This window comes from Gekko japonicus, unplaced genomic scaffold (assembly GCF_001447785.1).
Source record: "Gekko japonicus isolate JY-2015 unplaced genomic scaffold, Gekko_japonicus_V1.1 scaffold2089, whole genome shotgun sequence".
Lineage (NCBI taxonomy): Eukaryota > Metazoa > Chordata > Lepidosauria > Squamata > Gekkonidae > Gekko > Gekko japonicus.
Window position 1 is genome coordinate 248,419 of NW_015160282.1, and position 16,437 is coordinate 264,855.

General features: G+C 48.1%; 1 protein-coding gene across 4 annotated transcripts in view; it reads left to right on the forward strand.

The window, feature by feature from the left end:
* FERMT2 (fermitin family member 2) overlaps positions 1 to 16,437 on the forward strand; it is a 170,082-nt gene that overhangs the window by 123,428 nt on the left and 30,217 nt on the right. For all 4 annotated transcript variants that reach the window (XM_015415539.1, XM_015415547.1, XM_015415522.1 and 1 more), the window contains 3 exons: positions 2,859 to 2,993; positions 9,646 to 9,695; positions 14,539 to 14,663. In XM_015415539.1, coding sequence (XP_015271025.1) covers positions 2,859 to 2,993; positions 9,646 to 9,695; positions 14,539 to 14,663 — 310 coding nt within the window. The remainder of the gene's footprint in view (positions 1 to 2,858; positions 2,994 to 9,645; positions 9,696 to 14,538; positions 14,664 to 16,437) is intronic.

A 16,437-nucleotide genomic window follows, 5' to 3' on the forward strand; every position in this document is an offset into this window, starting at 1 on the left:
CAGCAGGTCTCTTCTGATGTTGTACCCTGAATTCATTTTCTTTTAAGAATGCTGCCTACCAGGAATGTTCATTATATTACCAGCATCAGCATTTCTAATTTGACTCCAGTATTGTTGTAGAAGTTAACTTGATTACTACCTCTAGTTTCTAAATAGCCCATTACACACTTTCTGGTATCAAAAGAAGGTATGGAACTGCCATAAAAAAAGATAATTGTCCTGGAATAAGAAACAGGGAGAGACTACAAGGGGCCGCAGGCGGCTTTAGATTCCTCTTTCACAGAATGTCTTTTCATAGTAGCAGAGTTACAGGAATGCTTTCTGGACAATTTGAAGGCTCCCTGGGAAATAAGAGAACAAGTATAAAGAAAACAGTTGTGAGTGTCTAACCCACAAGTCAAGCAGTCAACAAGACTTGCAAAGAAAATGCTTACTATGTATTACAGTCCAAAGCACTACAACACAATAAATCAATTCCTACAAATCATAAGAAAATCCTAGGGCAAAGGTACATCATCAACGTCAGAGTAGTACAAAAGTCATAGGGTCCATTAGAAGCTTAGCAGCATACTTGAGCCTGAACATTTACTGACATCAGTGTCCTATCTGAATGTATTATCTTTCATGACTTGTTGTAAAGCATTTTATGAACAAGAGAACTTTTGTATCACTCTAACATTTCCTGAGGAAGATCCAATTTTGAAACGTTGTTATATAATCCGGAGACGACGTTGATGAACATAGTTTAAATATCTGCAACAGTGTCTTCCTTCCATTTTTCGAGCCTATCAATTAAACTAAACATTCATTTCTAACCATCTATAAAGTTTTAACCAGATATTATCAAAAACCTCATCATCCTTCCCTTGGAGCTTCATTGTCAGATTATCCAGTTCAGCTACTTCCATAGATTTAACTATAAATTCTTCTCTAGACGGTATATCTTCCTGTTTCCAGTATTTTTCGAACAGGATCCTAGCTGCCGTGAGCAGATGCGTAATCAAATGTACATCTGCCTTCTTTATATTATCAGGCATAATATTTAACAAAAATACCTCTGGCTCATATGGAATTCTCAACATAGTCATCTGAACAATGATTCCATAGATTTCTTTCCAGTATCTTTGTGCTATTCTACACGACCACCAAGCATGAAAATAGGACCCCTTTTCCACTTTGCACTTCCAGCATCTGTCCGACAAATTAGGAAAACAGCGAGCTAATGCCGCTGGAGTTAAGTGCCATCGGTGAAACATTTTAAAACAGGTTTTTTTTTTTAAGTATTTTTATTTGTTTTATAAATACAAAAAAAATACACATATAAACCAACTGTTACAAGCTTACAATTATGCGACCTCCATAGTCACCCAAATGACTCTACCAAATATCATAAAAGTTTTGAAAAAGCTATCTAGTTTAACACTGAAGTGACAGATACTGGGATTCATATTGGGTAGATTGTACTAAGTGTGTTAGTTTGCCTTTTGGTCATCTTTATTATTTATTGTTCAGACAAATAACTAATTATGATACTGTGGATTAGATGGGATTCTATTACCGCTTCCCATTTTCACGCAAATTTTGCATGTGATTTAGCTAGCTCACAGTTTTTAAGCCTCCAGCTCACACATTTTTGTCTTAGCTCAGGAAGGATGGCTCCAAAGCAAACTAATTCATGCAGTAGCCAAATCGCTCGCTCACAAACTTTAATGCCAGTAGCTCACAAAGTAGAATTTTTGCTCGCAAGACTCCACAGCTTAGAGGGAGCATTGGAGATGGCCACAGGCATAGCAAGGTTTGGGATTAGACAGATTCATGGGGGATAAAGTCTATCAGTGACTACTAGCCATGATGACTAAGTGGAACCTCCATGTTCGGAAGCACTAATTCTCTGAATCCAAGAGGCAATATGAGGGAAAGGCCTCAGCCTCCCTAGTCTATTGTTGGACCTCCGGTGCAACTGGTTGGCCACTGTGTGAGACCGGATGCTGGACTGGATGAACTCATTGAGGTTTATAAGATTATGCATGGGATAGAGCAGGCAGAGAAAGAGGTACTTTTCTCCCTTTCTCACAATACAAGAACTCGTGGGCACTCCATGAAATTGCTGAGCGGTCGGGGTAGAACGGAGAAAAGGAAGTACTTCTTCACCCAAAGAGTGATTAACACATGGAATTCACTGCCACAGGAGGTGGCGGCGGCTACAAGCATGGACGGCTTCAACAGGGAATTAGATAAGGAGCAGAGGTCCATCAGTGGCTATTAGCCACTGGCCCCACTGGTGGACCTCCTGATGGCACCTGGTATTTCTGGCCACTGTGTGACAGAGTGTTGGACTGGATGGGCCATTGGCCTGATCCAACATTGGTGTCTCTTATGTTCTTATGACTGCTGGTGTGATACAGCCGGACTCTTCCTGTGTTCTTTTGAACAACTGTAATGGGTAGATGTGGTAGCAGGGATGTGTGGTCCCATGTGGCCTCCCAGGTTCCTAATAAAAGAGTTTCAGGATCTTATGTCCTCGCCAGCATAAACAGGTGAGCTGCAGGTGATAAGGAGAGAAAGGACATGCTTTGTGTTGCAATCTTGAGCATCAGCCGTGTCCTGGTTGATAGACAGCTCCATTGTTAGGCCTAGATTACACCCGGCAGAAAACCTCCTTCCCCTGTAATTGCTCTCCAGGTGTGGTTCATGCCACACGAGGGGGAGGTATGACTTTGAGAGTCAGTCAGGGCCTTAGGGTTTGCACCCACATGTTCTTCTGTTTGCTAAAGTCTGAGTTCTGTCACGGCCGTCGTTGGCTTTTCCCCATCTATCTGTTTTGTGACTCCTGGCTTTCCCCCCTGCTTTCGCTTCAGTACCACATCAACAAGCTGTCGATCATGTCCTCCGAAAACCACTTGAACAACAGTGACAAAGAGGTGGACGAAGTGGATGCCGCCCTTTCGGACCTGGAGATTACTCTGGAAGGTGGGAAGACGTCCACGATTCTGGTAAGAGCTGGCAAGTATGGGCTTAGTCCCACCCTAAGGACCTCCCTCTGTTAGCAGGGCTGGTAGTTTTAAGGCAAGCGTTCACCGATGGGGCAGACAGGGGTGAATAGAAAAACCCCCCCCCCAATTACTGAGGTTTATAAGATTGTGCATGGGATAGAGCAGGTCGAGAAAGAAGTACTTTTCTCCCTTTCTCACGGTACAAGAACTCGTGGGCACTCAATGAAATTGCTGAGCGGTCGGGTTAGAACGGATAAAAGGAAGGACTTCTTCACCCAAAGAGTGATGAACACATGGGATTCACTGCCACAGGAAGTGGTGGCGACTACAAGCATGGACGGCTTCAAAAGGGAATTAGATAAGCATCTGGAGCAGAAGTTCATCAGTGGCTACACTGATCAGTAGCCACAAGGTATAGATAGGAACTCTCGGTCTGGGGCAAGGGATGCTCTGTCTTCTTGGTATTTGAGGGGGTCAACAGTGGGAGGGCTTCTAGTGTCCTGGCCCCATTGGTGGACTCCCTGATGGCCCCTGGTATTTTTTGGCCACTGTGTGACACAGAGTGTTGGACTGGATGGGCCATTGGCCTGATCCAACATTGGCTTCTCTTATGTTCTTATGTTTAGGGGTGAGTAGTTAAGAGAGTGGCTTATCATGTTCCCAAATGCTTGAGTTGCTGAGGATCCAGGCCAGAGTCAGCAGCTTTGTAAGACGAGGTGAAAACCCTCTTGGCTCAGACTCTGGGTCCATCAAGGTCGGTGTTGTCTACTCAGACTGGCAGCAGCTGTCCAGGGTCTCAGGCTGAGGTCTTTCACATCACCTGCTGCCTGGTCCCTTTTTAACTGGAGATGCCGGGGATTGAACCTGGGGCCTCCTGCATGCCGAGCAGAGGCTCTGCCACTGAGCCACAGCCACTTGTTCATGTCCTTTTGTTTGGTTTTAATGGTTTGTAAGGTATGTTTTTATCATGCATAAGAGCTGGATTCTAGTCCAGTGGCACCTTAAGAGACCAGTGAGATTTTCCGGGTAAGCATTTCCCCCCTGCTCTACTCAAGCTGATTACCTCTCGCATTGTACCCCTGCATCTCCTGCTCCTCCTTTGCAGCCCTCCTCCTATATCCAGAATGGGATATAAGGATCTTTATCTCCATTCCGACTTGTATCTGACAAATGGAGCTCTGACTCTGGAAGGCTTGTCCACCAAGAATCTTGTTGGTCTCCAAGGTGCTGCTGGGCTCCAGTCAAGTAGGAATGGAGACCCCCAAGCCCTTCTATCCCCGTCTGAAGGTGAGAGGGGCGCTGCAGAGAAAGGAGTCCGGATACCGAGGTACAGGGCTATTTTTCGGCAGGAACGCACAGGAACGGAGTTCCGGCTGGCTCCCAAGTTGGCCACGCCCAGCAGGAACTCATTAGCATAACAGGCCACACCCAACAGCAGGAACTCATTAGGATTGGCTACATTAGGGGTGTGTGGCCTAACATGCAAAGGAGTCCCTGCTACAAAAAAAGGCCCTGGGTTTGGACAACAAACAAGGTAAACAGAATAAGAAGCAAAAGGTGGGTGTGGCTGGATGACCACACTTCTGGTAACATGGGGGTGTGGCCTAATAGGCTAATGAGCTGTGTTGTCAGGGGTGTGGCCTAATATGCTAATGAGTTTCTGCTGCTGGGTGTGGCCTATTATGCGAATGAGTTCCTGCTGGGCTTTTTCTACAAAAAGGTACAATGCAAAATATAATCAGATGGATTAGAGCAGGGGAGAAATCCCGAGGGGCAGAAAATTAGTATCATCTGTTGTGTCTGTTTTTAACCTGTTAGCTGTTCTGATGGCCCTGATTAAGGCAGAAAGGCAGGATATAAGTCTTGTAAATAAATGACTCATCATAGAGTGGGAAGGGACCTCTGGGGTCATCTAGTCCAACCCCCTCTGGGGTCATCTAGTCCAACCCCCTGCACAAGGCAGGAGATTCACAAATACCTCTACACACACACGCACACACAGTGGCCCCTGTTCCATGCCCAAAAGAGGGCAAAAAACCTCCAGGATCCCCCGCCAAACTGGCCTGGAGAAGAATCGCTTCCTGACCCCAGAGTGGCGATCGGCATTTCCCTGGGCGTGTAAGAAAGGGCCACGAGAACTAAGCCCTGAGGCAACCTTTCCTGCCCTCCCTCCCATGATCTGCCCAAGTTCACTGAATCAGCGCTGCTGCCAGAGGGCCATCTAGCCTCTGCTGGAAAGCCTCCAAAGAAGGAGAGCCCACCACCTCCCGAGGAAGCCCGTTCCACCGAGGAACCGCTGTAACTGTCAGGAAGTTCTTCCCTATATTTAGCCGAGATATGTTCATGGGGAGCGGAGCCTGGGGCAGGCTATCCACAGGCCTATTTAAACAGGCCCTGGGAGCTGGCTGAAGAACCGCCCAGGACCTCCCCTCCCAACCAGGGAGAGTCTGGGAAGAGAGTGACCGAGTGAACCTCCTCCCCTCTCTGCCTTGAGGTCAGGGTGTCCCTGGAGGTCCCGCGGGCTCAGCCTAAATGGCTCCCGCTCTGTCCATCTGCCATCAACCCCGTACCTCCAGCAGGAGAAAGCCCGTTTGGGTACTCTCAAAAGCCTGCCTCTAGAATCGTGCACATATTTAGACATCGGCAAGGCAAAGCTCGGCTCTGCAAGCAACCTGGTGGGATTCCTTTGTCTGAAACGGGAGAGCTTCTGAAATCTGCATCCACTCAGTTCTAAAGTTTCAAGGAATGCCCTCGCCGGCAGCAGCAGCAGCAAGACCATGTTGGCGTGAGGCTTTTGATTTCTCAGCAGCTGTGGAAGAAAAGAAAGAATGTGCAGCATCTGCTGCCGGAGGAGGGGGCCGAGGGCTGGAGTTCAGCTGCAGCCCCTGAAGCAAAACTGTAGTAAAGCAAGACCTGCTATTTTAAGGACAGCACACTGTAGAGAGAGGCCTGCGAGACTAGACAGACTGAAGCACGGGTGGGCTGAGTTCAGTCTGTTATAGAACTCAGTCTGTTGTTGTTGCTGTTGTTGTTATTGAGAGCCCGTTTGGCGTAGTGGTTAAGAGTGCAGACTCTAATCTGGGAGAACCGGGTTTGATTCCCCACTCCTCCACTTGCACCTGGCTGGGTAACCTTGGACAAGCCATAGTTCTGTCAGAGCTGTTCTTTAAAGAGCAGTTACTGTCAAGAGCTCTCTCAGCCCCACCTACTTCACAGGCAGTGTTCCCTCTAAGCTGAGTTAGTGTGAGCTAGCTCATAGTTTTTTGGCCTCCGGCTGACAGATTTTTGTCTTAGCTCAGGAAGGATGGCTCCAGAGCAAACTAATTTATGCAGCGGCCATATTGCTTGCTCACAACTTTAACGCCAGTAGCTCACAAAGTAGAATTTTTGCTCAGAAGACTCCACAGCTTAGAGGGAGCATTGCTCACAGGGTGTCTGTTGTGGGGAGGGGGAGGGGAAGGAGTTTGTCAGCCGCTCTGAGACTCCTTTGGGTAGTGAAGGGCGGGGTATAAATCCAATCTCTTCTTCTTCTTCTACCTCACAGGGTGTCTGTTGTGGGGAGGGGAAGGGAAAAGCGTTTGTAAGCCGCTTTGAGACCCCCTTCGGGAAGTGAAGGGCAGGTTATAAATCCAATCTCCTCCTCCTCCACCTTCTTCTTCTATTGTTATTTTGATTTCTGAATCGCCCAGTGCCTGCTCACGCAGTGCTCCAGGCGATGTACCACAACATATATAACATCAAAACGGTAGAATTGAAATACACACAACAATAAATTGCAGCTACACTTAAAAGAATCCAAGATGGCGTGACTATATAATTCCTTCCCATTCTGGGCTGCGCTGCCACCTCACGGGCAGGGGAAGAGGAGGAACATGCCAACGAGTCTGAAGGGAAAAGGGAAGCCCTGATGGTAACCGTCGCTGCCCTCAGCCAAAAGCCTGGTGGAAGATCTCCGCCTTACAGGCCCTGTGGAATTGCATTAGATCCCGCAAGGCCCTGGAGGTATTCGGCGGAGAGTTCCCACCGGGTCGGAGCCAGGACTGAGGAGGCCCCGGCGGAGGAGAGCCAGACATCTTTGGGGCCAGGGATCGCCAGTTTCGGAGAACCGATTCTTGAATCCAAGTCTTACGAGGAAAGGCCGAAAGAGTTGGGTATGTTTAGCCTGGGAAAGAGAGGGCTTAGAGGAGACATGATTGCAGTCTTCAAGTATCTGAAGGGCTGTCATGTAGAAGATGGAGCAGATCTATTCTCTCTTGCTCCGGATTGCAAGACTAGATCTAATGGGTGGAAATCACAAGGGAGTCGTTACCGGCTAAATATCAGGAGAAACTTCCTAACTAAGAGTGGTTGAGCAGTGGGACAGTCTGCCTCGGGAGGCGGTGGATGCTCCTTCGCTGGACGTTTTCAAGCGGAGGTTGGACGACCCTCTTTCGGGTATGTTGTAGGGCTCTCTTTCGGCTGTGCTCCTGCAGGGTGCAGAGGGTTGGAGTAGATGACCTGCAAGGTCCCTTCCAACTCGACATTCTATGATTCTATGAATCCTCATGATCCATTGATGCTGAGTTGAATTTATAAATCGAGAGGCTCAGTGGCAGAGGCCTCTGCTTGGCGTGCAGAAGGTCCCGGGCCCAAAACCCCCCCCCCAGCATCTGTTAAAAGGACCGGTTAGCAGGTGATGTGGAAGACCTCCGCCTGAGACCCCAGAGAACTGCTTCCAGTCTGAGTAGACATACTCCTTGATGGAGTCCAGTAGTCTGATTCAGTGTGTGTTTGTGTGTTCAGAATCAAGATCTTCATAGTTAAAACATGGCCAGTCTGCCTCTAAGTGACTGAGTTTGCACTCAGGTGCTTAAGCAAAAGGGCTTTGCTGGATGTTATCAAGGCCCGCTAGTCGGCCTTTTCTGAATGAACTCTGGAAACCACAGTAACGAGAGTGCCCACCTAGCTTCTTCCCTCCCTGCCATAAGGTACGGTGACCCATTCTACTGGGTATGCTTATAGCCTGCATGGTGTAGTGTCTAAGAGAGCCGGACTCAACTCTGGAGAGCTGGGTTTGATACCCCACTCCTTCTCTGCATGAAGCCTGCTGGGTGACCTTGGGCCAGTCACGGTTCTCTCAGAACTCTCTCAGCCCCCACCTGCCTCACAAGGTGCCTGTTGTGGGGAGAGGAAGGGAAGGGGATTTCAAGCCGCTTTGAGATTCCCAAGGTAGAGAAGAGTGGGATATAAAAACCTACTCCTTCTTCTTCCACGCAACAGGAGCTAATGGCTCTCCTAAATGGGATCTGAAGGGAAGAGTTCCCTGGAATCTGTGAAGCATTTAGGGAGAAGAACATAAGAGAAGCCAATGTTGGATCAGGCCAAAGGCCCATCCCGTCCAACACTCTGTGTCACACAGTGGCCAGAAATACCAGGTGCCATCAGGAGGTCCACCAGTGGGGCCAGGACATTAGAAGCCCTCCCACTGTTAACCCCCCCCCCCAAGCACCAAGAAGACAGAGCATCACTTGCCCCGGAGCCCCTATCTATACCTTGTGGCTAATAGCCACCGATGAACCTCTGCTCCATATGCTTATCTAATTCCCTCTTGAAGCCGTCCATGCTTGTAGCCACCGCCGCCTCCTGTGGCAGTGAATTCCAAGTGTTAATCATTCTTTGGGTGAAGAAGGACTTCCTTTTATCCGTTCTAACCTGACCGCTCAGCAATTTCATGGAGTGCCCACGAGTTCTTGTGTTGTGAGAAAGGGAGAAAAGTACCTCTTTCTCTGCCTGCTCCATCGTAAACCTCGATCATGTCACCCCTCAGCTGTCGTTTCTCCAAGCTAAAGAGCCCCAAGCGCTTTAACCTTTCTTCATAGGGAAAGTGTTCCAACCCTTTTATCATTCTAGTTGCCCTTTTCTGCACTTTTTCCAATGCTATAATATCCTTTTTGAGGTATGGTGACCAGAACTGTACACAGTACTCCAAATGAAGAAGTACCATCGATTTATACAGGGGCATTATGATACTGGCTGATTTGTTTTCAGTTCCCTTCCTAATAATCCCCAGCATAGCGTCGGCCTTTCTTATTGCAGTCACACACTGTCTCGACATTTTCAGTGAGTTATCTGCTACGACTCCAAGATCTCTCTCTTGTTCCATCTCTGCCAGTTCAGACCCCATCAACGTGTATTTATAGTTAGGATTTTTGGCTCTAATGTGCATCACTTTGCACTTGGGCACATTGAACCCCGTTTGCCACGTTGACCCCCACTCGCCCATCCAGAAGACGCCCCACTGCCAGATGAGACACTTTAACAACTTGCCAGTGCAGCTTAAGTAGGACTCTGCCCTCCTTGGTCAGAAGAATCAGAAGAACAGACTATTTGATTGAATTAAATATGTGCATTTATTAGTTAACTACAATTTTTGTACCCTGCCTTTCCTCTTGGTGTGTGACTCTTGAGTTTGTGTCCAGCAATTCCCTGGACAGTGAGCCTTTTGAGGCCCTGTTGCTGTAATTTTTAGGAAGCCTTTCCCCTCCTGAGCGAGGACGTCGCCTCTTCAGTAAGCTGAATCACTGTCCCCAAAGCACTCCTCCCCAGCCCGCCCTTCCTAGCGCTGAGTCTTGTTTCTGGCACGTGATCGTAACAGCTGCTCTCCTCTTCCCAGGGTGACATTACGTCGATCCCGGAGCTTGCTGACTACATTAAAGTGTTCAAGTAAGTACTGCTTGCGGCCCGCGCTGAGTTCCTGAGACGAGGGATTCCTCCGCTGTGCCTTACAACCTAAAGTACCTTCCAGAACCTCTGCTTAGGAAGCAGTTCTCCTCTGGGGTTACGGACCACTTAAAACATTTTATGCTGGCAGAAAACTTATTCTTTAATGGCAAGGCTTAGCCTTGGAACTTGTGAAGCCGCAAAGGAAAGAGCACCCTTTGCGCGCGTGCAAAATGCATCTTCCTCAGCAGTAATAGTCACAGATACTTTCTCTGAATGCAGCAGAAAAGAGCAAGCGTCCAGTAGCACCTTAAAGACTAACAAAATATGTGGCAGGGGCGGGGCTATTTTGGGGCAGGAACGCACAGGAACGGAGTTCCAGCTGGCTCCCAAGTTGGCCACACCCAGCAGGAACTCATTAGCATAACAGGCCACACACAACAGCAGAAACTCATTAGGATTGGCTACACTGGGGTGTCTGGCCTAACATGTAAAGGGTTCCTGCTACAAAAAAAGCCCTGGGTTTTGACAACAAGGTAAACAAAATAAGAAGCAAAAGGTGGGTGTGGCTGGATGACCACACTTCTGGCAACATGGGGGTGTGGCCTAATATGCTAATGAGTTTCTGCTGTTGGGTGTGGCCTAATATGCTAATGAGTTCCTGTTGGGCGTTTATCTACAAAAAAAAGCCCTGGGGGTACCCTCTGAAACGATGCGTGGCAGTTGCCCGTCTCATGGAGGAGTGCCTTTTTCTCCCCACCTACTGCAAAACGGCTCTGTGGGCCTGCATCAGCTGCAATGGGATATGGTACCCCGTGTAGAGGACCGTATTTGCAGCCGCCTGGTCTGTGCAACTCTTCCTCCCCTCCTAAAGGCATGAGAAAACTGTATGATGCACAAATGTTTCTCTGCATGAAGCTCCCGTGTCATTTGAGGGAGAAGATGTGTGTTTGCTTCTTCACTGGTAGACTTGGAGCACTGGCCTGGTCAGACTGCAAGTCCACACAGTTTGGTGTAGCGGTTAAGTGCGCGGACTCTAATCTGTTAGATCCGGGTTTGATTCCCCCACTCCTCCACTTGCAGCTGCTGGTGTGACCTTGGGTCAGTCACAAGTTCTTCCAGAGCTGTTCTCTCAAGGGCAGTTCTCAGGAGAGCTCTCTCAGCCCCGCCTACCTCACAGGGTGTCTGTTGTGGGGAGGGGAGGGGAAAGGAGTTTGTAAGCCACCCTGAGACTCCCAAGTGAAGGATGGGGTATAAATCCAATCTCCTCCTCTTCTCTTTTTCTTTTAATGCTTCCTTTTAAAAGCATTATACACACTTCTGCAGATCAGTTGAAGAGCTGTAGTGGTCCCCTTTCTGTTCTTAATATCTGTAGCTTCTGCTGATGCTGCTGAAATGTTTATCAAGCTGTCCTCAAACTAAGGGGCTATGTTTACAGCTGGAAATATTAATCCAGTATCTTGGGCTTCATTGAATGGGTAGGTGGATAATAAATAAGCATCATTCCAGCTGTTTTTGCCAGGAAATGGGCAGCTTTAGGCAAATTGTGCTGTTCTTAAGTCAGATTTATTTGGATTTTAAGGCATTATTTTTATTTTAGGGAGGAAAAAAAGGAAACCTTATCTTGGATTAAGGCATGTGGAAACTGGAAACGATTGTGTCTGGACTTTGACAAATGCTTTGGCAGCTGTAGCTGTCTCTTACAAACGAATACTGGTCAAATTAAGGATATGACAAAAAGGCTCTGGAATTGGTATAGAGGGGCACGTGGAACGTTGCAGGAGAAGTATACCAAGTGGGGGGAGCAGCGGCAAGGAAAGAATACTGAAAAACACGAACCAGTTTTGTACACTGTACTCTTACTTGGAAAAACATCAAGTTCTGGTCTGACAGCATGCAACAGCTAGATATTTTTGTACCATCATTTTTATATTTCAGAGGAGATACAGAATTGCCTTCCTGTTGATTCTTGGATATATTTACTTGCTGTAAATTCTGTTCTGCGAGCTAAAACTTGTCCATACTCCAGTTTTAAGACAGAAGTCAGTACTGCGTAGTGGACTTGGACTTAGAGGGACCCGAGTTTAAATTCGGCTGTGAATTTCACTGGGTGCCTTGGACAGGTCACACACACGCACCCCCTCAGATTAACCTGCGGGTGGTTGCCAGCTTTAAAATGGGCTAACCGTGTTTTCGTTTCCCTGACTTCTTCAGAGGAAGAACAGGATACAAATACATTTACTTATTTATTTATCTCATATCCCACCCAATCCAATAAGCAAGTAAGCTACCTTTAAAAACACAAGCACAGGGATTTAAAAGGAGAAAGGTGGGCTGTGAAATAAACACCATAATGTGCAATTAAAGGCAGTCATGCTAAGAAAAGTTGGAAGGCAGGAGGAAGAGAGGGGACCTGGCATGAGACGAATTGACTCAGTAAATGCAGCCATGACCTTCAGTTTTGCAAGGCCATCGATGATAGGACATTTTGGAGGTCCTTAGTTCACAGGGTCTCCGTAAGTCAGAAGGCTGTGCACTCGACTTCTGAAATACAAGGAAGCCGAGAGTGCTTTTAAGGCAGCAGGAAGAAGGGCTTTAGTGCTAAAGCAAAAAGCAACACTGACGAGGATAGTTTGGCAACTAGTAGCTACAGGAAGCAGTCTTCTAGTAAACACAGAGTATGCTTCCAAGCTCCATGTGTCTGTATCTTGAATGAGGCACAGTGCGGATCCCATCTTGCTGAGAGAGTGTAGTGATTTCATATTTTGGTGTGTGTGTTTCTTTAAATGTTTGGTGTGACTGCAGTAATGTAAGGAAAGTGATAGAGGGAGATAAGTGTGATGTGATTGGCTGGTGACTGAGAGTGTGGGAGGAGGCGTGTCTATGAGAGTGCTTCTGTGTTCATGAAGAGATGAGTGTGGAGAGTTTTTGTGAGAGTCTGTATGACAGAGGAAGCAGTCAGAGTTTAGCCTGTGTGGCTATATGAGCAAGAAAGTTTGGCCTGTGTGGCTATATATGAGAGAGCGATAACCCCTGTCAGAGTTGAGTTTTTGTGTCTGAGAGACTGTGTGTGACGCCAAGGTTTGTTAGTTATATTTTCTTTCTTCAACAACAGTTCAAAAATACCCACAAACCTATTTTGTTCTTTAATAAATAAATCATTATTTGTTTAAACTTATCCCAGCAATCGGAACACTCCTTCCTCAGGGCCACATAGTACTCTGAAGCGCCCAGACACTGGGTCATTCTACCAAAATAGAGACATTTGGAATCTTTAATTCCTGGAGGCAGCGGGAATCTACTCAGTTCATGTACACAGGGTGTGGTTTAAAGAAGAAACAGTCTCCCCAATAAGCGAGGACGCCACAGAGAGAGACAGAGGGAGATTGACTAATGCATCCAAGAACACCTGGTGAGCCAGTCTGGTGTCATGGTTAAGTGCTCGGACTCTAATCTGGGAGAACCGGGTTTGATTTCCCACTCCTCCACTTGCGCCTGGCTGGATGACCTTGGGCAAGCCTTAGCTCTGATAAGAGCTGTTCTTGAAAAAGAGCCGTTTCTGTCAAGAGCTCTCTCAGCCCCACCTGCCTCACGGGGTGTCTGTTGTGGGGAGGGGGAGGGAAAGGAGTTTGTAAGCCGCTCTGAGACACCTTTGGGTAGTGAAGGGCGGAGTATAAATCCAATCTCCTCCTCCTCCTTCTTCATAAAGTTCACCCCCCACCCAGCACAGTGTAGTAGTTAAGTGCGCAGACTCTAATCTGGGAGAACCAGGTTTGATTCCCCGCTCCTCCACTTGCGCCTGGCTGGATGACCTTGGGCAAGCCTTAGCTCTGATAAGAGCTGTTCTTGAAAAAGAGCCGTTTCTGTCAAGAGCTCTCTCAGCCCCACCCGCCTCACAGGGTGTCTGTTGTGGGGAGGGGGAGGGAAAGGAGTTTGCAAGCGGCTCTGAGACCCTCTTTGGTGTAGTGGTTAGGAGCGTGGATTCTAATCTGGGAGAACCGGGTTTGATTCCCCACTCCTCCACTTGCACCTGGCTGGATGACCTTGGGCAAGCCGTAGTTCTGATAAGAGCTGTTCTTGAAAAAGAGCAGTTCCTGTCAAAGCTCTCTCAGCCCCACCCACCTCACAGGGTGTCTGTTGTGGGGAGGGGAAGGGAAAGGAGTCTGTCAGCAGCTGTAGTGAAGGGCGGGGTATAAGAAGAAGAAGAAGAGATTGGATTTATACCCTGCCCTTCACTCGGAGTCTCAGAGCGGCTTACAAACTCCTTTCCCTTCCCCTCCCCACCACAGACACCCTGTGAGGTGGGTGGGGCTGAGAGAACTCTGACGCAAACTGCTCTTTTTCAAGGACAGCTGTGCCAGAGCTTGTGACTGACCCAAGGTCACATCAGCAGGTGCAAGTGGAGGAGTAGGGAATCAAACCCAGTTCTCCCAGATTAGAGTCCGCACACTTAACCACTACACCAAACTGGCTCACCAGGTGTTCTTGGATGCATTAATCCCCCCCTGTCTCTCTCTGTGGCGTCCTCACTTACTGGGGAGACTGTTTCTCCTTTAAACCACACCCTGTGTACATGAACTTAGTAGATTCCCGCTGCCTCCAGGAATTAAAAATTCCAAGTGTCTCTATTTTGGTAGAAGGACCTAGTGTCTGGGTGCTTCAGAGGACTATGTGGCCCTGTCCCTAATCCAATCTCATCTTCTTCTTCTTCATAGATAAGTGAGGATTTGACCCTTTTCTCTCCCCAACGCACTACCAGTTATGACAGACTGCCTCTCTCTGTGGTACGACTGCACTCTCGACCCCACTGCCAGACCTGCTAGTAACACAGAACTTTATTTGACAGGCCAAAGAAACTGACACTCAAGGGCTACAAGCAGTATTGGTGCACCTTCAAAGATACGTCTATCTCTTGTTACAAGAGCAAAGAAGAATCCAGCGGGACTCCGGCTCACCAGATGAACTTGAGGGGTGAGGAATACGTGTGGCTTTGAGATATCTCCTCTAGTTTGTCTTTGGTAACATCAGAAAACGTCAGAAAAGTGCGGGTAGAACCAGAGAATCAGGAAAATACCACTTGGGGACCTGGTAGCAAAATACTCCTTTTTAAAGGGGGGTTGAGCCAGAAAGCGACGGCAGGGGACGGGAGGCAGATGATGACTGTGTGATCGTGGATATATAATCCGTTACTGAAGGGTGCCGAAAGCGGACTAAACGGCCCGTCTGAACGCACCCTTAGGATGCATTCACAGAAGCCTTGTGTCCAGATCACGGGAGGTGGTAGTTCTGCTCTATTCTGCTATGGCCAGGCCTCACCTGGAGTCCTGTGTCCAGTTTGGGGCACCACATTGTAGGAAGGATGTTGACAAGCTCGAGTGTGTCCAGAAGAGGGCAACCAGGATGGTGAGAGGGTTCGAATCCAAGTCTTATGAGGAAAGGCTGGAAGAGTTGGGGTCTGTTTAGCCTGGGAAAGAGAAGGCTTAGAGGGGACGTGATTGCAGTCTTCAAATATCTGAAGGGCTGTCATGTAGAAGATGGAGCAGATCTATTCTCTCTTGCTCCGGATTGCAAGACTAGATCTAATGGGTGGAAATCACAAGGGAGTCGATACCGGCTAAATATCAGGAGAAACCTCCTAACTGTAAGAGTGGCTGAGCAGTGGAACAGTCTGCCTGGGGAGGTGGCGGAGGCTCCTTCACTGGACGTTTTCAAGCGGAGGCTGGACGACCCTCTTCCGGGCATGTCGTAGGGCTCTCTTTCGGCTGTGCTCCTGCAGAGTGCGGGGGGCTGGACTAGATGACCTGCAAGGTCCCTTCCCACTCTAACAGTCTGTGATTCTGTGGTTCTGTGACATAGTGGTGGGGTATGTCAGGGCAGTGGCTCATGTTCCTACTTAAAATGCCACGGTTCTGCAGCTTCTGGTGCCATCTCTAAAGCAAGGACATGAAGGGTCTTTTCTGCTAGTGAGGCAGTGTAGCATTAGTGCTGGTGTAGCAGTGTCGTTTCTCCCACATCGAGAGGGCCGCGAAGAAGGAGGGGGCAGTTACCTCCCTCTCCGCTGACGCAGGATTCTGAGGATCAGCAGAATTCCTGGGGCAGCCTCTTTGTCTTTTGGAAGTGTTAAACAGCAAGTAGACGGTGCAGCGTGGAGTACACAGCCACGGTGTGTTGTGGTGAGCACAGTCCCTAAAGATTCGGGGGCCAGAGATTTAAGGCAAAGCCATAATCTGTATTGCCGCAATAAATAAGGAGTCCCAGGTCTTTCCGTGCTTCCAAAGTGGTCTCACTTTGCTCATGCAGAACGTACACCAGAGCCTGTTTGGTGTAGTGGTTAAGTGCGCGGACTCTAATCTGGGAGAACCGGGTTTGATTCCCCACTCCTCCACTTGCACCTGGCTGGATGACCTTGGGCAAGCCGTAGCTCTGATAAGAGCTATTCTTGAAAAAGAGCCATTTCTGTCAAGAGCTCTCTCAGCCCCACCTACCTCATGGGGTGTCTGTTGTGGGGAGGGGAAGGGAAAGGAGTCTGTAAGCCGCTCTGAGACTCCTTTGGGTAGTGAAGGGCGGGGTATAAATCCAATCTCTTCTCTTCCTCTTCTTCTCATGCAGAACGTAGACCAGAGTAAAGCAAAAGCAAGTTACACAGGATCGATGCTTGCGCAATAAAGAGTTTCAGAAAAAGCACTGGGAACACAGGCTCATAAAATGAAATCAGTGGTATTCATTAGCAGTTGCAGAACATCCC